Source organism: Lissotriton vulgaris, chromosome 5 (assembly GCF_964263255.1).
Source record: "Lissotriton vulgaris chromosome 5, aLisVul1.2, whole genome shotgun sequence".
NCBI classification, from domain to species: Eukaryota; Metazoa; Chordata; class Amphibia; order Caudata; family Salamandridae; genus Lissotriton; species Lissotriton vulgaris.
Window position 1 is genome coordinate 137,341,683 of NC_141693.1, and position 24,461 is coordinate 137,366,143.

At 43.7% G+C, this 24,461-nt stretch overlaps 1 protein-coding gene across 1 annotated transcript in view; it reads right to left on the reverse strand.

Annotated features, from left to right (window-relative positions):
- Positions 1-3,010: 3,010 nt before the first annotated feature.
- Positions 3,011-24,461, reverse strand: part of DBH (dopamine beta-hydroxylase) — a 391,011-nt gene continuing 369,560 nt past the window's right edge. The window contains exon 12 of the mRNA XM_086921073.1: positions 3,011-3,929. Coding sequence (XP_086777199.1) covers positions 3,795-3,929 — 135 coding nt within the window. The 3' untranslated portion in view covers positions 3,011-3,794. The remainder of the gene's footprint in view (positions 3,930-24,461) is intronic.

Consider the following 24,461-nt stretch of genomic DNA (forward strand, 5'->3'; position numbering starts at 1 on the left):
GATGTCTGTGTAAGTGTGGCTCCACTGCAGTGCATGTGACAGTAACATTTGAATAAGTGAGTCTCTGAAGTGTATGAGACCAGTATGAGACCAGTGATGTTTCTATAATGTTAGGGAAAGGCTCCAGTGAAGAAATACCAGAGTGTTATCTGTTTGAGATTGTAATGAACAACAAGAGACCAGTGATAACTGGCTGTATTAGTCTGCTATGAAGTCCCTGATACTATTAATTTTTGAGATGTTAGTGAAGTTTATAAGATAAATCATACCAGAATGAGAGATGCTACTGTACTGTGCTCGACACCAGTGAAGTCTGAATGATTGGGTCTCCATGATAGCCTGGCCATCAAAGGCCCGCTCCAGTGTTAAAGGCCTGAGCCAAAAGTGAGGGCCTTTAACAAGGGAGTGGGATTTTAATGCTGGTATACGCGTTGCTATAGGGGTTCAAGGCTATTAGAACAATTTGCCAGTTTAGGGCAGAATGTTCTAACAATAAAACCAAAAGCCTTACATGTGAAGGACAACATTGGAATGTTGGAGCTCCTGTCATCTACCGGCCATTAGAAGCCCGGAGCACTCCAATTTTTTCAATGGAGCTCCCAACATTCCAATGTTCTAATAGAGCCTTATAGCCCACTGCCGAAGGCTACACCGGCTGAACCCGAGTTATAGGCCTGAGCCGCAGGTGAGGGCCTATAACAAGGGAGAGGCCTTAAACAACTGGTGTAGCCTGAGGCAGAAGGGCTATGAGGCTATTAGAACATTCCACCCACTAAGGATAGAATGTTCTAAATTAAAAAGGGAGAAATGGAAAGACAAACATTTGAACGTTGGAGTTCCTGGCTTATACCAGCCATTATAAGCCCAGAGCCACTCCCTTGTTTTCAATTACACTCTAAATTTTCCAATTTTCCATTAAGAGACATAAGATCATTGGCATCTGAAATGGTGAGGCTCCATCAAGATGTACAAAAACAGTCAATCTGAATGAGTAAAGCTGGACCAAAGTATGGAAGGACCGCCATATTGAATTCAAGTGAGATTCTGCCTAATCTTAACTTCCAGATCACCAGGTCAGATGGGAAAGAGCCTGCTAGAGAGCTTGTATGGGAAATGCACTGTTAAAGACTCTTGCTTCCAGGCCTGTTTCTTGTCATACTGGATCCACTCTCACCAAGAGCAGGAACCTATCTAAATGTAGAGGGCATCACGAGGTAACAATCTTTATCTGTGATGTCTTGATGTGACCTTTGATTAGGGATAGCCAGTGTTAGGAGAAGCTATCCATGGTTTGCCTTCGGTAACCTTAGCACTGCCCTTGCTTCCTACGTCAAGAAGGCCGCAGGGGAAACAGAAAGAAAACAAGGCTCTAAAAGCAGTCTCCCCTCCTTGCTATTCCCATACCCCAGCTTCACAAAATTGTGGGGCGGTTGAAGATGAAACAATTGTTAACTCCATCCATGCTGCTGACGAGCTCAGCTTGTCATTGAGTACAGTGGAGCTGCACTCATGACGATCTGAGCTCGTCACGGCCGTTGGAACGTTCGCACGGGGGGCTAATTTCCCCGCTGTGCTGAACGTTCCAAAAACGGGTGCGGCCATGACGAGCTCAGCTCGTCATGAGGACAGCTCCGCTGTACTCCATGACGAGCTGAGCTCGTCACCAGCATGGAGGCGCTGCGCGCTCCCCCCCACGCACAAGATGTAAAAAAACCCCTGCAGCGAAGGGGTTAATCTTGTGATACCATTGGGGGTAGAAAGGTGATTTCACTACTCATTATGATTTATTGACCTGATATCCACGTGTCTTTAGCTAGCAAGGAATTATTTAGCTATGTACAACTACGTTTCCATTTAATGTTTTCAAATGGACTTCTCTGCCTTCACGATTTAAAATGTATGGTCACATGGTGATGGCTACAGAAACAGATTCATTGATGATGGGAAATGTCCTTATGTATTTGTGAAGGAGTAAGTTTAGTTCTGTCACTGAATAGTGTGGCATTAAATGTAAATGATGCATTGGCTGGTGCAGAGGAATTTGACCAGCTAAAGTGACTTGAAACAGTGTAATCTACAATCACATCTCATCCCCTCAGCAGGTAAGTGCACACATGAGGAAGGTAATACAGTAAATCACACATTACATATCATTAATGATTAATGTCACATATATGTAGGTATAGTTGTACACATAAGCACACTAAACCCACTTGAATGTGTGACATTCAGGACCAATGTAATAGAGTGCAAGGCAAGTTTTTCACCTTTTGAAACTTTATTACATTGGTTCCCATACAGTAGGCTAATTGCATCAGTCAAAACTGACTCATCAATTTTTTTTGACACATTGCTATAGTTGCGTCAGTTTTATGACCAACTACAGCAATGTGCCATTTTTGGGCCCGATGCCTTGCGGCATCCTTCCCATGGATACGCCAGATTTTCTGACGCAACCATGGAACCTTGCGCCATGGAGCCTGAAATTGTAAATACGGTGCATCGATGGCATCATTTGAAATTTTCACACAGGCTCAATAAATGTTGCTGCATCACTGTCTTGGGGCAGTGATGCATCATTTCTTGTAAATAACACCCTAGGTATTAATGCAATGTTACACAGACACCCCTACAGTGACTGTTAGATTTAGAGATCAAGGTAGAGCTTGCTTTACTGCTAAAGGATTACGATTCAGGATTAAGGTTAGTGTAAACCTTATGGTAAATGTTGGAGTTGGGGTGGAACAGGCTTTGTCTAGGATTAGAGCTAGGGTAAAGATAAGGAAAAGGTTAGGCTTGGGGTTAGGTTTAGTGTTAGTCTTAAGGTTAGAGTAAAATAAGTGGTGATAGGTTAGCCCTGGGGTTACAGACAAGGTAGAGTGTAGAGACAAGCTAGATTAGGATAAAGTTTAGGGTTAAATGTGATTGATGTTTTATCATTAGAGCTCCCAGTTTTATGGTATTTATTTGTTTGCCATTTCCATCTGTATTTCTCCATATTTCTTTTTTTGCTAATTTTATCTGTATTTATCCATATTTATTTTGGGTTTTGTGGAAAAATGGAGCTGAAATAAGGATTATCCCACATTTATTTAACCAATAAATATGCACTCATGCTTGAATGTCTCCCAGGTTTCAATGCTGTGAACACCCGCAGCAAGATAAAATATGCACATTTCAGTATCAACCTTGTGCATGTCTACCGCTGTTAAAGACCCTTTATTAAAATTCCTTTCTTTTTTAACCCCCTTATCTATCAAACCACACATCCACTGGCCTGACAGTCATGGCAGACAGTATTTAGAATTACTCAAAAAGCAACTAAATTTCCGTTTTTAACCACATTTAAAAATAAACACAGACAAGAAAATTAATGTTTTCTGTCTGTATTTATCTGTAAAAATCAGTAAAAACGGAAAATGGGAGCCTTATTTATGAATATGGTGTATTACGGTTTATTTAGTGGTCTGTTACATTACACACAAGTTTGATGAAGTTTCAGGATGAGCTACTGGTGCGGATGTATCAGTAGGTTGGCATAGCGGCATTCCAAGCAAAAACAGGTTTACGACTCTTAAGGGCCATTGCACTAATGGGCTTCAGGAAGTTATCAGAGAACTTAGCATTACATAATGGTAAGTTTCAAAGGAAGTGTTCCTGGCTGGTCACATGGCAGGTGACCAATGAACCATTCTGTTACTTCCACTTGTGCATCTCTAGCTTGGCGCCCTTAGCGAACATTGTGTTAATTGGCCTCTTGCGTCTCAGTCTTGGCATCCCCTCTGCGCAGTCTGTTACTGGGCCTTCTGCGTCTTGATCTCGACAGGCGCAGGAACTGCAGGAGCAGGGTGCAGGGGTACTTGACAGTGGAGGTCTGGTTCTGGTAATTTCTCTGTGACACAGGGTAGAGGTTGCCTCTCCCATTCACCCTGAAAGAGAGAAAAAAGTAATTGCGAAGTTATACCTATGTAATTTATTCATGTGAGCTCAGCAAGTCATTAAATCTAGAAACAAGGAACCTGATGGCAGATGACACGTCTCTCTGGCTTTGCCAGTTCCGATCAAATCCATCGATGCCACACAACCTACTTAGTGGCCATCCCTACCTTTTGCCTCACAACAATCTTGCTTCACTGTCTCTGCCCAAGCCTTTAAGTTGTCAGTGAGATAGTGACACCTTAATTAGCTGAAATGTTAGCACTGGAACCAGAGTAGGGCAGGGAGTGACACTCAGCATCACACCGGCTTCTGCAAGAAGGTGGCTTCATGAAATGAAGGAATGGCATGCCGGTGCTGTTCTGTGCAAATCGATCCTTAGCAGGCATTTGAAGACTTCCCTTTATCATTTTTTAATCAAGAAAATTCTTTCACGCGAAAGAACCAATTTTTTTGTTTGTTTTTTGCAGAGTTTTATATAGCTGGAACTTGACCCGAGTCGGGTATCAGAGTGCCTTACATAGCACCAGTTGCATTACATGAGGACACATTCATTTTTGTTAGGAACGGGGAGATTAAGGGCCATATTATCAAGAAAGGGCGATACATTATTGCTGCTTTTATCGGCAGGAAACTGCTGCTAAAGCGGCGATAATGGGCTTGATAATATGACCTTGTGAATTTCCATAGAATCCCAGGTTCTGGTGTTAACTTGGGCTTCTATGGGAATTCACAAGGGCATATTATCAAGCCCATTATCGCCACTTTAGCAGCAGTTTTCTGCCGATAAAAGCGGCGAAAATGTATCGCCCTTTCTTGATAATATGGCCCCAGGTGATTTGCCCAGTATCACAGGATGTTCAGCGTCTTTGCCGAGACTCAAACCCAGTTCCCCACATTCGAGGTCGACCGCCCTAGCCCTTAGGCCAACACCTCCCAATTAATATGCTTATCATTCCCCATAGAAATACAGTAGTGCACGTGCAAACTGCATTTCTGAATCGATTAATAGAAAACACTCAGAATAGCAGAGGCTAAAGTGCCTAGTTTTAGCATTTAACTATATATTCAAAAGAAGCACTTTAAAAATAAGGGTCATGGGTGGAAGTTTAGGGCCGCAGTAGAAGAACATTGACATGGACCGATGAGACAACAACCGCCCTTTATTCTTGTCTTTTCAGGCAGCTGAATATTGTCATTTACAGTGACGCTCTGAAGTTACTGAAAGGTAGCATGAAGTGATATTAAAAACTCACAATAAATAAAGAACTGATCTTAAAAAAATAATTTAATTAATAACATAAATCTACCTACAAGAGCCTCCTAAAACGATGTTTAAAATTGTGATGTCTTCCGCTTTGGTGTGATGTCAAGAGTAGAGATACTCATTGTTCCACGAGCATCCAGGTCAAGCGCGTTGATATGTCGCAATCATCCTGTTTAGAACAACGTACATTTACTAGACCTTAGGGCGTGAATTTGGTACTGGTCAGAAGTTTTTGATTGACATTGCTTGGACCTGAGGTCCTTCACAGAAGTATGAGCTTTGCACTAGGGGTGTGTTGATGGCTCACTCGCAACTTTGCAAACTGGTTATTGCCCACCAATGCGGCTCAGCGCATTGCCCATCAGCTACATCTGCACATATTGCCCACGAGTCCCGTTCCATTTACTGCCCATAAGTGCTAATTTCTCCTTCTGCCCACCAAAACTAGGTCCTCATATTGACCAGTGCCAGCTCCTCACACTGTCAACCAGTGCCAGCTGTTCACCCTGTCCACCGATGCCACTTCCCATGTGCCCACCTGTGCATCATCCTATAAAACTCAATAGTTCCGGTTTCTCTTGCGACCCACCTGCATCAGTTAATGATTTTGCCCACAAGTCCCTGCTTCTTACAACAGAAAACACCAGCTCAAACCCCTTTCAACCAAGGCTACCTCCTCAGCTACACATCAATATGAAATGCTCACAGTGAGGACTAATACAAGCTTCTGACACTGCTGGTGCCCAAGAATGCCAGCTCATCTCACTGCTCAACATAGACGACTAGTGCCTGAGCTTCACACTGTTCACCAGTGCCCATGTCCCACTGTTCACTAGTTCTGCTCCCCACTCTGCCTACCAGTGTTAGCTTCTTTTACTGCCTAAGAGTGGCAGCTCTTCCTGACATCCAACCATGCATTCACTGCCATCAGCTCCACTGTAAACCAGTGCCTGATCTTCCCATTATCCATACATGTCATCTCCTTGCACTGTCACCAGTGCCTGTTAGTGCTACCACCTCACACTGTCCTACAACGTCAGTTCTTCATACTTCCTAACTGTGCAGACTCCTGGCACTGCTCACCAGTGTAATCTACTTATATTGTCCAATAGTTCTAGCTTTTCGCACTACTAGAGTGTGCCAACTGCTCACATGGGCCGCCCAGTCTCCTCCCACTGTCCACAAGTGATTGTTCCTTAGGCAGTGCACCAGTGTCTTGTGCTTGCTGTGTCCTTAGACCTGCGCTGGAGGCTCAAGGGGAGATTTAAACACATCTGGAAAGTCAGTACTTAGCCTCTTCAACCAGGCATTGGCCAGTGTGCAGATAGGGATTTTCCTGTTAAGAGAAAGTCTACCCATATTTTAGTAGCAAATGGTTCTTGACAGCTCCTTTTCTAGCAATTTGTGTGCTAGGCGCCGGGAAACCCTTTTTGGGTAGCTGCGCGTGTTACAAAACTAATTTAATAATAATAATAATAATAATAATAATATTGTTGTTCTGTATCTTTCTCTTTCTCCTCTTCTTCCTATAGCAATATCTCTCTCACTCCATCTCCTTTGCTCTAATTCTCCATCATTCTCACAGTCCTCTTCTGCTCAGCTTTTAATTTATCATCCCTTTCTTAGCACTGGATTGTTTGCTCCCCATCTCTTGCCTCCACTACTCATACCCACTTTCTCACCATCCTTATTTTGCCATCTCTCTGTCTTTATTCTTCTCTCCTTCTCTTCTCTCTCTTTCTTGCAGCTCTCAGGTATGGAGCACCCCATGGAAGAGGGCATCTCTGGGTCCTAGTGCAGCTGCTTGCATCCTGGGCCCATGTGCCTTTGTGAAAGAGAGTCTCCTTGGGAGAAAATTTGCAGTGCTATCACCCCAGCCCTGTGTAGTTCTCAAGGGACCTGTATTGAAGATTCAGCCTTATACTAAAGACATTTTTACAGAATAAAAAGTTTACTTTCTTCTTAAACTTTCATTCTGCATTTCTTTATTAGGAGTCTAATGAGTCACATATAACTTTCACAGGTTAAATGTTGATGCCGCCAAATTTGTAGTATCCGTGGGCTCAAACTGTAGCATCATTAGCAGAATAAAAACATCTTCTTACTATACAAAAGTGGAAATTATTCTTTCTGACAATAACACTTGACTTCGGGCTACTGAACCTATGCACATTTTCTGTTTAATTATGGATTTGTCTCACTTGACACATAATCCACCATCTGCTGTGCAATTACCGTGCAGATTTCAACAAATTAAACCGTTTTCCAGCTCTAGCGGCTCAAGTGTCACTAGAAACACTGCGGGTGGGGTGTAACACTGCAGTATTCAATCCAAAAACTTCTGCATGACAATCGTTAGAAAAATTACAGAAATTACATGAGTTCACGCTCATCGAACAGACATTTTTATCTGGGCCTAATATATATGACAACATGTTAAAACAAGTACCTACATTTTAAAACAAGCCAAATATGACTTTACTCAGCAGATAATCTACATATTTGCCTTTCCTTGTGGCATTATCTGCCTTTCTTTTGCTGTATATTTAGGTAAATTAAGTTGCATAATGTGTTCCTCCTTTGCTGCATGATCACCTTTCATCTGTTGGTTGATTTGTTCATATATTAAAGAGGTGAGAATGTTGCCCGTATGCTGTGGAACTCCCCAGCTGATGGACTGATAAGGGTTTTTTCTACAGCAAAACACACAGGTGCATATTACCAAGCAATAGCGATAATTATCGCTGTTGCTTGGTTAGAGACAAAAATTTACCGCTGAGCTACGGCGATTTTTATCGCAAATAAACCTTGGTAATACCAAGGTTTATCTCAAATGCGATAATAAACGGCCGCAATGCATGAATATCGCTGAAAAGTCAGCGATATTCATGCATTACCGAGCTAATGCTCTTAGCCATATTATCCACCTCCCATTAGATAACATGGCTAAGAACTGCTCAGGGCAGGTGTTAGCTTTTGAAGATATTCGCGCTTAGCGCGAATATCTCCAAAAGTTGGTAATAGGATATAGCAATGTTAGCGACTGTTTCCAGTCGCTAACATCTTGGCACGCCCACTTTGCATGTCATTAGTGATAAATAACACTGACATGCAAAGTGGGGCCCAAGATGGTCGCTATCTCCTACTAGCTGTCGCTAACTGGTATTAGCGACAGCTAGGTAATAGGGAGATAATTCTATCTCCGCTTTCTTGGCTTTTAAAGCCAAAAAAGCGGAGATAAACCCCCTTGATAATATGCCCTACAATCCTTACATTTTTTAAATATAATTGCAATGGCGAGGAAATAATGCAGCATTCTTTGTCAAGAAAATGTTTTCTTTCAGTAATCATGAAAATGCATGTTTACATGACAGACACTGCCACCAAGCAGCAGTGAATTCATGAAGGCACTTAGATTAGATTTCCAAACACTATGCATGTCTTTCCACGGTCTTATGCTGTGAATTTGAAAGCGCCTCCTGATAAGACACCTACACGATAAACACATTATTTCCACTACTGTCTTGTGCTTAGAGTACACCTGAGACTAAAGAAAAGTTTTAGAAAATAGCTGAAATATACAGAATAATCGAGGCACGCTTTTTAAAACAAATGACGCGCAAGTGTAGCCTGTTGTCTGCTGAGTGCAAGGTTATGTACGTTTTAAACAACCTATTTTACTCTCGGAGGTAAAAAGGGCAGTAGCAATAAAAACATGTCTATGCTTACATGCAAGAAAAATTACCATATCTGGAACAGTGCTTAATTTGTAAAAAAAAAAAAAAAAAAATTACGTGCGAGGGCCCTCGTCAGGGGGGCCACTGCAGCTTGCAGCACCCACTGCCCGTGCCAGTGCTGCCAATGACAGTACTTAAGTGTAAGTGTGACAATTCAAACTATTTGAGGCCCCAAAAACTATAAGAGTGGCTTGGGCGGCAGGTATTATTTGTTTTTATTGTGTATTGAATTGATAAATAACTGATTTTCTGCTCCTCTCTAAATAACACAAACAGCGCCCCCATGTGGCAGCTGTCATAAGTGTCGGTGTTGACAATTTAGTGCAGTGCCGAGCACTGGAAACCAATGGCTCAATTTAAATACTGATATAGAATTGTTAAGTGTAAAAAGAAGTGCGTCAAACAGACGTCACATATGCCTGTCTCTTGTTGACCCTGGGTCTAGAAAGCTGTTTCCTATTGCTGGGGACGGACTGGGTTACCAAAAGCAGCCCTGGCAAAAAAAATCTCAGATCCGCCCCTCTTCCTTCGTCTCCTCTAGCAGGATCCATCCAGCCATTCATCCATCCATCCATCCAGCCATCCATCCACCCAATCACCCACCCACCCACCCACCCACCTACCCATCCATCCATCCATCTATCCATCCATCCATCTATCCATCCATCCATCTGCCCATCCATCCATCCACCCACCCATCCATCCACCCACCGCCCTTCCATCCATCCACCCACCATCCATCCACCCATCCATCCATCCATCCATCCATCCACAATCCACCCATCCATCCATCCACAATCCATCCATCCACAATCCACCCATCCATCCACCACCACCCATCCATCCATCCACAATCCACCCATCCATCCACCCACCCGCCCAATCCATCCATCCACTCACCCACCCATCCATCCACCCATCCATCCACCCCCCATCCATCCACCCATCCACCATCCATCCATCGACCCATCCATCGACCCACCCATCCATCCACCCATCCACCTACCCACCCATCCATCCATCCTTTCTCTTTCTCCCCTACCTTCTCTAATTGCTTTCCTCTATAGTCCCCTGCTTCTCTCCCTCCATTAAACCTCCCCTTGCCTGCTGCAATCAACCTCAGGAAGCAGGGGAAATTGACAGAGGCTTCAAGAGCAGCCCTGGGCATTCAAAACCGGCCTCCAAGTACTCCACCCCACTGGGAAATGTCCGGTGCCACCGCGCCCATGCGTTAGCCTTGAGCTTCTACTGGCTTAGATGTCAGATAAAAACACCTTCCTGACACACACCACTCACTGTAGAACCACCCGGTGCATGGTGTCAGGTGGCCAGTCCTATATAGTGTGGGACTCCCAACACTGCTTTTTCCACCCTGGGACCACCAAACATGGCTTAGTGATATGAGGCACAAAAAACATGCCACCCACTTGAGAAAGCTCCTGCAGGTTAGGACCACTGATGTTGCTTTGGAGGTCTGTCTTTGAAAAACAAACAAGGTTGCCGTTCTGCCATGCCACCATGGCACAATGGAATGGCCGACATTGAACACATTGCTCGAAAGTGATCCTGTAGAGTGGGTGGAGCACCTCTGTTGAAATATCTCAGTCCTTATGACCGGGATCTCTGGATAGGGGGAGAGAGTTATTATGGGTTCAGCATAAGAAGGTCATTCATAGCCCCAGCAGCTCGCTGACCTACCTGCTGGTTCTAAATGAGCCTCAAAAAAATCTATTGTAGGTAAATACATTGAGACTGGGTTCTTCTGAATAGGTACAGTTTTGTAACTATAAGTTGTGGTCCCTTTGGCACTAATAGTAGGGGTGTGTGAAATTCGCGTAATTTGCTTTTGCATATTTATGAAAAATGTAAGGAAAAATGACGCAAAATGAATGATATGAAATGTAAAACCGGCACATGGGCTACATTTCAGAGGGACATGCGCCATCTTCTTCATTGTGGACACGAGAATGCCTTTTGTACTTCAAAAATAGGTCAAGAAACACAAGATGGGCAAACAGCAGCCATTTCCATTCTGGGCCTTTGTGTGGAGTGGCGTAATTATGCTATGGGGCGTAATACAATGATTTCAGGAATGTTATGTGACAAGTATAATGAAAAATTACAGAAATTACATGAGATTACGCTCGCATAACCGACATTTTGTCTGGGCCTAATAAATATGACAACATTTTAAAACAAAGACATCATAACGATGTAAAACAAGCCAAATATGTCTTTGCTCTGCAGATATGCCGCAGATCTGCGTTTCCTTGCGCATTATCTGCCTCTCTTGCTGCACATTGAGGGAAATTGTGTTGCATCATTTCTTCCTCCTTTGCTGCACAATTAAAGTTTCCTAATTCCTAATATAAGTTTATGATTTCAGCAGACGACAGACAATTGTCAGTTTAATGCTTCTGTAAAATGAAGACATTCTAAATATTCTTCAGATTATGATTTTCCCACGCAGCTTCCCATGCAGGACAGTAATTCCCAAGCTGTGCTCCCCTAAATAATCGGGGCCCCCCACAATAGATTTCCGAAGCCCCAGAAAGAAACTGTTCTTTTCAGAGCAGAGACACCTAGCAGGTTTTTTCTCACCCCTCCCAGTGAGCGAGGCTCATTTGGATTAAGCATGAGCGGATTTTGCGGATTGGCAATCCGCGAATTTGCGGATTTGCAAACTCGCAATCCGCAAAATCCGCGAATTCCCGCGAATTTGCGGATTTTTTTTTTTTTTTGTGTTCGCCCGTGTTTCTGCCAGTTCGCGAGGGTTTTTACAATTTCGCAATTTGCGAACTTACCTGTCGGGTCGCAAGTTTTGCGAACTTGTTGTTTCTACGTGTCCAACCTGTTTGGGACACTCTTCTTCATCACTGCCACTCTCTGTCACCACTGCCACTCTCTGACTACTCATGCCACCCTCTGGCCCACCCATGCCACCCTCTGTTTCATCACCACACCCTCTGGTTGTCCAGTGTACATTATTTTTGGCAAAGCAAAGCACACCTTCCCTGCCTCAAGTGACCTGAATTAATTTGGGGCTGATTAATGTGTCACAGAATATTTTTTTAGCTGGCACCTGCTTCCTTAGTGCGCCCTGATTAGTGATCTTTTGCACTTGCTAAGTGCTTTCATTGTTGCAAAATTAGTTACAACACCTGCCCTGCCCCAACTGACAATAATGAATTAGGGGCTGATTAATGGATTTTAACTTCCAGCCTGGCTCCTGCTTGTCTCCCTTAGCTGTAATTCAGGACCTTTGTGGCATATGTGTAACTATTCTGAGGTTCAGAGCAGGGTCACATAATAGTTGCAACTGGCAACTGAACTCTGGAGGGGCCCCTCAGGAAGCACTACAGGAAATGGCTACTAATGATGAGCCTGAACTTTTGAACCTGGTAAGTAGTTACTTTCAGTTTTGCTAAAATCGTATTTCTGCAATTTCGCACTTATTCGCGGGGCGCGAACTCACGCGAACAGTGCGAGCAGTGCGAGCAAAATCCGCTGCTCGCGGATTTGCGGATTTTTCAGGAAATTCGCAAATCTCGCGGATTGCGGATTTCCCGAAAATCCGCAAAATCCGCGAGCGGAACGGATTTTCCGCCCATGCCTAATTTGGATAGGAAAGCCAGGAGCCAGACAAACCTATCAGAGATCTCTCATCTGTAGAAGATTTTCGGAACCACAGCTTAAACTGCAAGATTTCACAAAGTTACCACTAGCTGACTACAGCTATCACGTATCTTTGGAGGTAAACCCCTGCTACTTTATGTCATCAGGCCTGAACTTAGAGAATCGCTTCCCAGCAACCTTAAGAAGCTTCTCACTTTTGTGACGCATGCGGCGGCGCAAATCCAGCGCCATGCTGCGGGGTATTTGCTACGTGACGCATCTAGGGAGATGCGTCACATTGTAAAGCCCTGCGCCACATGTGGGTGTTCCAGCACAGGGGGTGAGGGGGCGTTCCGGCGCAGGAACGCCTCCTAAAAGTGGCTGAGTGAAATCTACAAGATTTTACTCAGTAATTTTTACGGCCATGCTGTGTCAAAACCCTGGCCTGCTTGAACCAGGCGTAAGGATTGACGCAGCATGTTAGGCATAGGGGCAACCCGAGCCTTGCTGGAGCTGCGTCACGCTTCAGCAGTGCGTCACCTTTCCGGCATCAGATGCGTCACACATCTGTCTATTCTTGCCCCATGGTGCGCCGCATTGTAAATGCTGCGCATCCATGGTGGCGCAAGAGGTGTCTGCCGTGACGCACAATAACTGGCTCATCCCTGCTGATATACAAGGATGCGCGAGTTATTGTAAATCTGCCCCTGAAAACTTGGCTGCTGGTAGACTCACGGAGAACTAAGGCTGTGAATGAGTGTTTTGCACATGTATGTTCTAATAATTAAGAAATTCATAAGGCAACAATAACAATGTTTTCCAGTTCACTGCATTTGTTAAAAAATATTTTTGTATCTCTATTTATAGATTTTTGCAGACCCTAATGTAACTAGAGAGGAATGGAGTTCTATAGATTATTTGTGATGAGTTCCGTACTGACTCCGGGCTTGATCTGTTAAAGCCTTTTCGTGGTCGCAGAGCCTGCAATTTTGCAAAGTCACAGGCTTTGTGGTCACAAAAAAACAAGTCGCAATGTACAAAATCGCACTGCAAGCCAGAAATGTCTTTTCAAGTCACAGAGTGCTCTTTGCAGTGAATTTCAAATTGCAAAAGAAAGGGGGCGTGTAAAGGCTGTGTCCCACCCATCATCTTTACATTTCGCTATGGAATTTATCAACCCTTTTGCAATCACAAGCTATTAATGAGATAACACATTTTTAAAGGTAATGGTATTCATTCAACCACCAGACATCAATGACTGGTTTGCGATCCGATCTTCATATGTTGGTTGTTATATCAAGTTTGTAACTTTAGCAGCTAGAGTGAGTGAGTATGTTAATTTGGGTGAAATTAGAGTAGTGGGGCTAAGAGCGTATTATCATTGTGCTGTGAGCTATTAACAGCTGCTAATTGCCCTGCTCCTCTTTATGATTCCTAGACTGTGACCCAAACGCATAAGTGGGGGACAGGCAATTAACAACTGTTAATGCCCTGAGATGAAGCCATTGCTCTTTCCCTGACCAGTATGGCTATTGTTCATATATTAAATACCATCCTCCACACAGCAGCAGCGGTGCCATCGCATTTTAACCTCTTCACTGCTGATGACGAGCTCAGCTCGTCATCAGCCACGGTGGTCGAGTGCGGATGACAAGCTGAGCTCGTCATGTAACGCGGCTTTTGGAAAAAAGCTGCACAGCGCAAAAATACCCCCCGCACACATGTGGTTACAATTCCTGTTGAAATTCTGCCCAGGACAAAGACAGGGGCTCCACATTGTTGCTACAGCGCTCAGCTATCAGCAAGCAAAATCCGCCCACGGAGAGAAGAGGCGGGAAGGGATTAGGTTCACTTGTTTAACTTAACAAAGCAAATGTGGGGGTAGGATAGATGACAATTGTTTGTTATAAATACTTTCCTTGCTTGGAGGAAAACATTTCAGAATAACAAAGGAGCCCCAGGAAATCGAACGAACTTGCGGCGCCGCAAGAATAAGAGGTGGGAAGCCGTAAACAAGCTTCACGGCTGGCTCCTTGGATGATAATACCTATCCATATTATGCAGTCACTTCCTTGAGATGGCCTGCTGCTTTCAGGTTTAAATGCAGCTTTTAAATTTATGTCAATTACTTTCACTTTTACCCAGCCGCGGCCCGTGCAGGTAAGAGCGGTGGGGCCGAGTTGGGGGTATTTCGACAGACGACAATGAGGGAACATTACTTATGTATTTGATTTTCCATCGTCGTCGTCGTCTGTTGAAATACCCCCACCACCAGGCCCCACCACTCTTACCTGCATGGGCCGCGGCTGCATTAACCAGATAATAACTTCTCTTAATGAAATTTGCCTCTTTTATACAAATCAAATTCTGTGTTACTAAAGTAATTTGTATGTTTTTTGGGGGAATTTTACCATTTCATTGATACTTTACAGACATTTTTTTTTAAAAAGGTCATTGTATGCTTGAGAAGATGTGGAAAAACGTAGCACCAGAATTAGAGATTGGCAGACCTGGTACTCTGCCACAAGCACGAGGGAGCAGCCTGTCCACCAAACCCTTGGTCTACCTGCTCAATTCTGAGTCATGTAGCCTGTCATGTTACCAAGTGGCAGAGACCCCGTCGGACAACTTACTGGGAGTAGGGGCCGTCAGAGTAAAGCATCAGACCACGCACCCTATTTAGGCCTGATGGTGCCCGTCACCACCTGGAAAAAACTGACCATCGCAGACAAAAAAAAATAATGACCCCCACACCCAAAGAAAAAATCTCTGCCTTTGGGGGTCATTATTTGTTTGATTTTGAAAAATAAACTCCCATTTTGTGAGTTTACTTTTGGTAAAACAAAAAGTTTGGTGGGCTGGTGGACAGCCATCAAAACCATCTGGCGGCAGTCCTCCAAACATTTTCTTCCTTCCGAGGAACTGCTGTGAAGGACATCCCACAAAATGTATGAAGGCACTTCCCTGGTTACTGTTTCTAGATAAATTCTAAAAAGATTTAGCATTTGGAGTTTGGACTAAAGAGAGCACATACATTTTGTGAACAATTTTCAAGATCTGGCTTTCTGCAAACAAAATCAGATACTTTTAATGTGTTAATGGCTCTGGGGTAGGGGTGTTAGTATCAAGAAGCACGTGCTTTCCTGATGCTCTACACCATTGAAAAAGTTTGAATTATACAAAATAAAAAAACAGAAATAAAAACGGAATTAACTTAATTTGGCATTTCATTTAAAGACATTTTTGATGAGTCCGGATCCGAGGAAAAATACTTCTATTTCTCCTCATTTTTAACTCTTTCTATGCACACTGCACTCTCCAGCATTCATAGAAAGAGGAAATGCCATCAATTGCTGTTGTGCAGCAAGGTGTCCCTTCCTGCACAAAAACAATCGTCCACACAATGCAGGCACCCTTGCAACGTGACGCAAGGGGGTCTGCGTTGGCGCATGACTGCTGTTTGTGAGCTGGGGAGAAGTACTGGAATGTGCCGTATTTTGTAGATACAGCGCATTCCTGCCCTTTTATCTTGATGCACGGCAGCACAGCAGGAGGGCTTGCTGCCGTGCTATGCGTCAAAATATAGTAAATGAGGCCCTTAGAATACAAGGTAGAATAATTTGGTCAGGTTAATTATTTAAAAGGAAATTACGTTTTTTAATTAAATGCTGCAAGAGCTAATTCATTTTCTGTGGAAAGAGACTGGATGTCAGATAAACCTGGTTATGGGCAGGAACCTGATTTCAAAAATGCTTTTTTTGTATGTGGCTTGTAGGACTGGCTTATAGGACTGTCAATCACCAGCTGCAGTCATGACAACAGGGACCGCAGCTCCACAGACCGCACAGGGCTCACACCGTCCTGAATCTATGCACCACCATTCTGAAGGCAGGGAGGCTTAATATATTTATTGGGGGTTGGCCAGCGCTATTTTGCCAAGAGGTATGCCAAGATAGAATCATGTTAAGTTGATCTGCAGGTCCTGTCATATCATCTGTTGACATACTAACAAGCCCCTGTAGTAGGTACATTCTGCATTCTATTTACTATGTCTATGAACATGGTAAATAATTCTTTGTGTCCATTGATACAGTAAACAGCTTATGAACTATGTCCTTCATTTACTATGTTCCCAAGGCATTTACTTTGTCAATTAACATGGTAAACCAGCTTGATTAAAAGCAGGATAGTCAGATAAATCACCCACAAGGGTGGACGACATCAAAAATGAAACCTTCCATGAAGGGCCCTTGTGTCACATGAAGGGCTTCAGTATAGTCTCAATTGTTGGAACTGGCCCTTTTTGCAAGGTTATCCCTAAACTCCCTCCTGTATTTTTACTGACCTGTTTTTGTTGTTTTTCTGACTCTGGGCAATTTGCCATGGCTGATCAGTGCTAAAGTGCACATGCTCTCTCTTGTAGACTTGGTAAGATTGGTCTACACCTGTTTGGCATACCCTTGTACAGTGGTATCCTCTATACCCAGAGCCTGTAAATGAAATGCTACTAGTGGGGCCTGCAGCACTGCTTGCGACACCCAGAGAAATAGCCTTTCAAACCTGTCTCAGGCTTCTGCCACTGCAGGGAATGCACACACAGTTTACTGCAGCAGTGATGTGGCACTTACAGTGTTTGCCACGTCTAAAACTTCCCTTTTACTACATATTCATCACCCCTAAGGTAGGCCCCAGGTAGCCCTATGGGCAGGGTGCTATGTAGGCAAAAGGTAGGACAAGTGCCTTTGTTGTGTGGCAAGTCTTGGTAGTGACAAACAGCCTATTTGGTTTCTCACTGCTGTGAGGCTACCCTCTCCTATTTTTGAATTGGAAATTCCCTGATATGTGCTTCAGTGGTAATTTCTGATATGAATAAGGTAGCATGACCATGTTTGGTATGTTTGAAATAGTAGTAATAAATCCTGCTTATTGGTGAAAGCAGGTTTGTTATTACTATTTTAGAAATGTCGCTTTTAGAAGTGGGCATCTCTGTGTGCTTATGATTCTTTGTGCCCTGCCTGGTTGTGTACTCACCGTCTGGTTTGGGGTGACGGGAGAAGGGGATGTGCATTCACTCTAGACAGTCACAAGGGGGGTTGAGGTGTGTCCTCCATTTCCTGGGCGACTCAGGGCTAAACTGAATAAACCTTGCCTGCATTTAGAGTGGTGGGAGGAGTTTCCCTTGTACCTGAATATACCTGGTCTGCATTTAGAGTGGAGGGAGGAGTTGAACCCGAATAGGGCTGTGCCTGCCTTTCACAAGGCTATCCCACCCCCCCTGTAGTGTGTCTTGAGCCAGGGCTTGGGATTGAATGGGAGTGTTGTGCACTTCTGAAAATTGTTTGAAGTGCCCCCAGAACAAGTACTTTTGGACTATATCTACATGGGCTGTGACCCCATGATTTGAGACATCTCATGGGCTAGTAACCAGACGCTGCTGGTTGTACACCAGAGGACTGCTGGACTGCCAGGAGGAACCACATTGGGACTTGATTACTCTGAAAGTGCTAACCTGCTGCCTGTGGGGCTGAAATAAGGACTGCCATTTTGCTCTGAGGACCCTTTTGCTGGCTTGCCTGCCTGCACCCTGCTGGTGTGCCCCCACTACTCTCCCAGGAGTGCTGTTATGCCCCTGGTCCTTGTTAACTCGTACGCATGGTGAGTGCCAGTCAGTCAAACAAGCTTTATTCGACAATTAGTCATAAAAGCGAAATACAAAACATAGTACTAAAAAGATAATTCATTATCGATGTGCTAAGTAGCTATACATTATTGACAGAGTTTTAAAAATGCAATTGGATCATCATAACAAATTTTTTTTTAACCATAAAAACAGTGATAAAAAAAGCTTTAGTAGCTATCACTAAAAGCAACCACTAGAAGCAAGCACCGTTGGAAGTCACTACTGCAAGGTATTAAACTTTGGTACTAACATATGGAGCCAGCTATACAAAGCAAGGTGCATCTTGGCCAAAGTGTAGTTGTTACTCTCCAAATTCTAATGAAAAAATAGCATATGTTAGGTGGAGAGGGAGTGTGACCTGATGGCCCATGACCAACCCAAGTCAGTGCCTCTATTCCTCCTGACCAAGTGACCAGCGCATTGTGTTCTGCTCCTTCACTTTCTGAAGTGTAAGAGCATGGGAAGCACTTTAGTCTCCCCTGCAGCGCCTGCCGCACTGCACTCTCCCAGTGGTTCATGAGTGATGGAAGGGGAGAGCTGAGGGGAAAGAAATACTCTCCCTATCCCTAGTGGCTGGTTGTGTTCCCACATTTTTATCTGCAGATGGGTCTCTGCTACGTGGCCCCAGGCTGCAAAGTATCACAGCAGCCAGGTAGTGAGGAATCCTGGCCGGGAGTTCCTCTGCATTGTAGGGGAGCGGGTCGACCGTGCCAGAGGACGCGGAAGGACGCAGCCCAGAGAGGATCCCTGCGGGCTGAGTGTTGTGACCCTGGCCGGGGAAAAAAAGTACGACAGTGGCTGCTGATGGTGACCAGCAAATGAGGAGGAACGCCAGCACATTTTTGTCTTTGCAGCCTATGGCTGCTACCTAACCCTCTTGACCCCCGGTGATTGGTGAGTGGCAGCTGCACTGGAAATTCGCGGGCAGCCGCCCAACTAGTTCTGCCAAGAGTGGGTGTAATCGAGGCCCCGGCCCCGCCTGAGGCAACTGCACGAGACCAGGAGAGTTCTCTAACGCATTCCCTGGCATTGTTTGAAGCTGCATGGCGTGATCGCGGGCTGCTGCACTCTTACCTACTGCTGGGGGTGGCAAGGTCTCTCCACAGCGCTGTGCAGTAGGTGTGCCCCCTCACCCATGGTGGGCACAAAACATAGGTGCATTTTCTGATTGGATGCCGATCCAAGTGAAACCCTCGATAGAGGCCCCTGCTTCGTGGAATAGGGAACTTTCCATGGATTACTGTATTGTGCCTTATTGGAGGGCAGGTGTCACTGCACTCTGTTAGGAATCTAGGATTACATTATCCCTTCTAGTAGGCTTGCAGATGTTCTTGCGGCTTACATATATGCTACTCTTACAGCCAGGCTCTCTCTGTGTACCATATCATATATAAAAGGAGCACAGAGGTTCCTGTGACTTATGGTTGATGAGCCTACGGCAGATGAAGGTTTTCTAATGACGTATGGCGATATATGCACCATGATGTGTGGCAACCCATGTGTTTTCTCTTCTTGACCTACCTGCAACATTTTGTGCCCTGATTTATGATGCACATTGTTCCACTTTGCAGGGTCAGGATAACAGTTATTACTTCAGGAAGTTGCATTTATATGCCCAATGGTGGTGTTTTTTTTAAACATGTGCAACCAATAAGAATTTACTGGATTGCACTACTTGTAATGTTATGACCATTGCCTGATGACAAGTGATTTATGATCTAAGTGATGTCATGACAATCGCCTGGTTGGCGACGTGATTTATGTAATTATGGTCTGAAGTGTTTTTATGTACAATACAAAGGATACTTTTATATAACCTTGTGTGGAGTCTCTTTTTGTGGTGTGCCTAGTGTGTCACTGGTGTGAGTGTGTGTTGCGCAAACGCTTTACACATTGCCTCTGGGATAAGCCTGACTGCTCGTGCCAAGCTACCAAGGGGGTGAGCAGGGGGTATCTTGTGTTTGTAACTCCCTTGTCCTGACTAGAGTGGTGGGTTCTGCCTGGCTTAGGTGCATACCTTAGCCAACTAGGAACCCCATTTCTAACAACAATTCACCTCAATATTTGAGATATTAGAACTTGTGAATTGTTGAGTATATATAATGAAACAAAGACTAGTATACTCTACAACCCAAACAGATAGGCTACAACGCCTGCCACTTGCCCCCTGGTGCTTGAGAGACTGCCAGAGGATCGGTGCATACATTGAGCAACGAGTTAGGTGGTCATAGCTCTGCCTCAGCTCTGAGCAGGCTCCGTAGGTTGATTATGCGCCGGGATGCTCCAGGGTTACTGCGCGCTCTATAAAACCTTTAAATAAATAAATAAATAAATTATGGGGTGAAACCCATATTTAATTTTGAATTTCACAGTGCACATAATGGTGGGGAGGTATTAAGGGAACTTTATTTGTTGCAGTTTCTTCTATTTACCAACAGCTTAAAATAACCACGTATCCAAGTTTGGCTATCCAGCATAAGTCTAAAAGTATTCACCCATCTGCTGAAAGACACTGTCAATCATTTGAATTGTTGCTTTCCCCCGGATCTCACCTTAAAGAAAGTCACCAGGTAATCCAAGACAGCCTGGTAGCAGCGCTTTGTCCTGGAAATATGAAACCTCTTTTTCAGAAACTTATTTCCGAACAACAGTGCAAGCCCTGATCCCCTCACACCTGGATGGAAGCGAATTTCTGCTCAAAGCCCCAAATGACTCAACTCTGGTTAACCCCAAAGGCATCCTATACCCAGTAGCATATCCCAGCAAGGAATTGAATTCCATCACTCCAGCATTTAAGGTATTACATTCTCTCCTACCCCAAGCTAATATTACCCTCACACTCAGCGGCATCATCTACAAAGACCATCAAAAATAATACCCCAATATACCTGGCAAAGGTGCAGGTGGAGAGCGTCATTGCCAGAGACCGGAGAAGACAATGTGCAAGAAAGAAAAAAAAGAAGAAAGAAGACAGGCAGGCCTTCTCCATATTTGCCCCCTGCATATGGAATAGCACCCCTCTTGCAATTCAGAGTCTGAAGACCCATATTTTCAAGTAACTATATGCCCCCACCAAACAGGAAATGCTCATTACCCTACTACTGTCAGATAGGTTTACACTAACTACCCATACATATAGATCTGGTTGCATCCAGGACACCCCCCCATAGACCACCATTGTATGCTCCAGGGTGGGCTGCCTCATTCATCAGCATCCTGGTTCATGGCTAGCCAGAGCCAGGATTCGCCTCATTTGGCCCTGTTCTCAACCCACTGGCAGTCCATAAAGGGTCCATTATCTTGCAAATGTACTCTGCATGCACGAGTATGCTGCCTTACGCCACTACGTTACAGAACGCTTTGGCGATGTTTAATATTCCTATAATGTGCAGTTGGTTGGACTTCATCACATATATCATAAACGTCTGCAACACATCTGTGGATTCTGTCCCTCAGAAAGACCCATAGGTATCTCCAGTTACTTACCAAGTCTGGAAGTTATATATATTCCTTGCACACCATCCATAACCATTTTGATTACAATGAGCTATTTCCATAGAATCAAGCCCTTTAATAAACCGTATACATAAAAAATATATATTATTCCATGATGGCTCTTGTTATATTTTATACTTTCAGAATTTATTATTTCAGTCCACAACTCTCAAACTAATAAAGTCTTCAGACTTTATTATGGCCCATTGTTGTGAAAAAGTAGCCATCAAAATCAAGGGCCTTATTTTGTCCTAAATTAGGATTTGTCTTAAATTAGGATTTTGTCTTAAATTGAACTTAAGTTTAACTTAAGTTTGTCTTAAGTTTACCTTAAGACAAAATCCTAACTTAAGACAGCATCCTAACTCAAAACAAAATCCTAATTGAAGACAAAATCCTAATTTAGGACAAAATCCTGATTTAAGACAAAATCCAATTTAAGACTACTAAATGCCTTCTGTGAATACCAAAAGTAGTAAGTTTAGGATGTTGTTGTAAATTTGTTCTGTGAATCGGCCCCATTGTCATTTACAATGCCAATAGCTTTAACTCTCGCAAATGCAAGACCTATTGCATTGCAAATGCTTGTTTAAATTAAGCAATGGCAATAGAGAAATATTGGTGGTGGTAAGTTTTGGAAAAAAAGAGAGAGACCAAGAGAGAGCTATGACTTTGAAAAGGGCAGAGGGAGACAGGAACACTGAAAGAGACTATCTGTGTTATGATCACTTCTTTTTCAGGATGTGTACATTGTCTATATCATAAGCACAATCAACAGAGAGTTATTCTGTGCACATATGCCATAGGCAGCTATTCTTGTTCAATACAGAGGATTTGCTATGAAATTCAACAAGGTCTGGAAATATATATATGCTGTCCCTTTTAGTTTGAGGATGTGCAGTCATAAAAATAATTAGAAATTGCTTTCCAAGAAACTTGCACATCAGCGTTTTTGGCAGACTGTTGCTCAATTATTTCAGTTGGAATATCTGGTCTGAGCTTTTGACATTTTTAAATTTAATTTACAGTACAAAGACGCTATGAAACTTAGTTTCGATCAGCCATAAAACCGCAGGATTCAGGTAATTCATTAATGATATTGCAAATGGATACGAGGTATTTTAATTGAATTTTTTTCACATACCCCCATTACTTTGGGATCTTTACTCAAGAAAAAAATATTAGAAATAAAATTACACTCTTTGAGCAAATAATGAAGAATTTAAGTAAAGGAGATCAAATGTTTCCCCATGGTGCTTAGGTTTTACTGAACAGGTTTTTGCAAAATTTCTACAAACTGTTGAATTTTACCAAGAGGTCAAGAGAAGCGCATTCGAGGAAGCTGTTGGATTGAATGTATTATATTTTGTAGAAATACATTAGATTTTTGAGGTTTGAATTCATATGACAATCATTGACATGCATGTATTGTAAATCCACATATCCAATGGACAAAGAAACAAAGCGGCATATTTACAAGCCCCTATGTCACTTTTCAGGACGTTGTGGTGGCGTTAGGGGCTTCACCTTATTTACAAGGCAACGTCAAGCCACTTAATTTGGCTTAACGCTGCCTTGTAAATATGGTACCCTTCCACCGCAACACCCATTGATTTTGAGGCTGCTCTGTATTTACAAAAGTTGCGTAAATATGGGGCAGCACCAACATTAAGACCAGGAAAAACCTGGGGCCTCATTTATGAAAAGTGACGCATCGCTGCGAGAAAACAGCGATGCGTCACTTTTCATTGCGACTTCCTTGCGACCCCAATGATGCGTCATATTTACAATATGACGCATCGCTGCGCAAGGAATTACAGATACGTTAATATTTCTGACGTATCTGTAAGCGCAAAAGTGACGCATTGCTGGAGTGTGTCACAAAAGTGACGCAACTCCAGCAATGCGTCCTTTCACATGGAGAAAGCCCCATGTGAAAGGGCCTGCGTCAGTCTTACGCCTGCTGTAAGGCAGGCGCAAGAGTTTGATGCAACAGCGTCCTAAAAGTGACTCAGTGAAATCTCATAGATTTCACTGCGTCACTATTATGAGGCTTTTTGCGGGGGAACGCCCCCTCTGCATACATTATACCTGGCGCAGGTATAATGTAGCGCAGGGGTTTACAAAGTGACGCATCTGCTTAGATGCGTCACTTTGTAAATAGTGCGCAACAAGAGGCATGTTTTACGCCACCGATGCGTCACAAAAAGTGACGCACCGGCGGCGTAAAAGTGACGCACATCCTAGCCAACTGGAAAAATACAGCCAAGGCTACATTCAAAGGCTGGGTCACCATCACAGAAAATTTCTTGCTCAACCACACCGCCAAAACTGGGATGTGGGCAGCTTTAGACGCACATCTGGGGTCATACAAACCTCCATAGAAAAAGTAAAGTGTGTCTTTAATATTTATCGAGTGTATCGTACCTATGTGATGAATACCTGCTTGTGGCTAAGTCGTGAACCTGTTGATGCCCTGTTCTATGTATTTATCAAAGCAACGCCACACCACACTCGGAAATAGGGGAAAGGACTGGTATTTAGACTGGGAGATATGTGCTCCTCTAAGATATAAGACCCATGCCCACCAGGTGTGATGAGATAGATAGATCCTCTCCATTCTGAGAGGATGACTTTCACTATAATTGTCAATAAATGGTCCAGCAGTGCCATGTCATTAGTAATCAGGTTCAATGAGGTCGCGGAGGCCCACGGACCTAGCGCTACCATG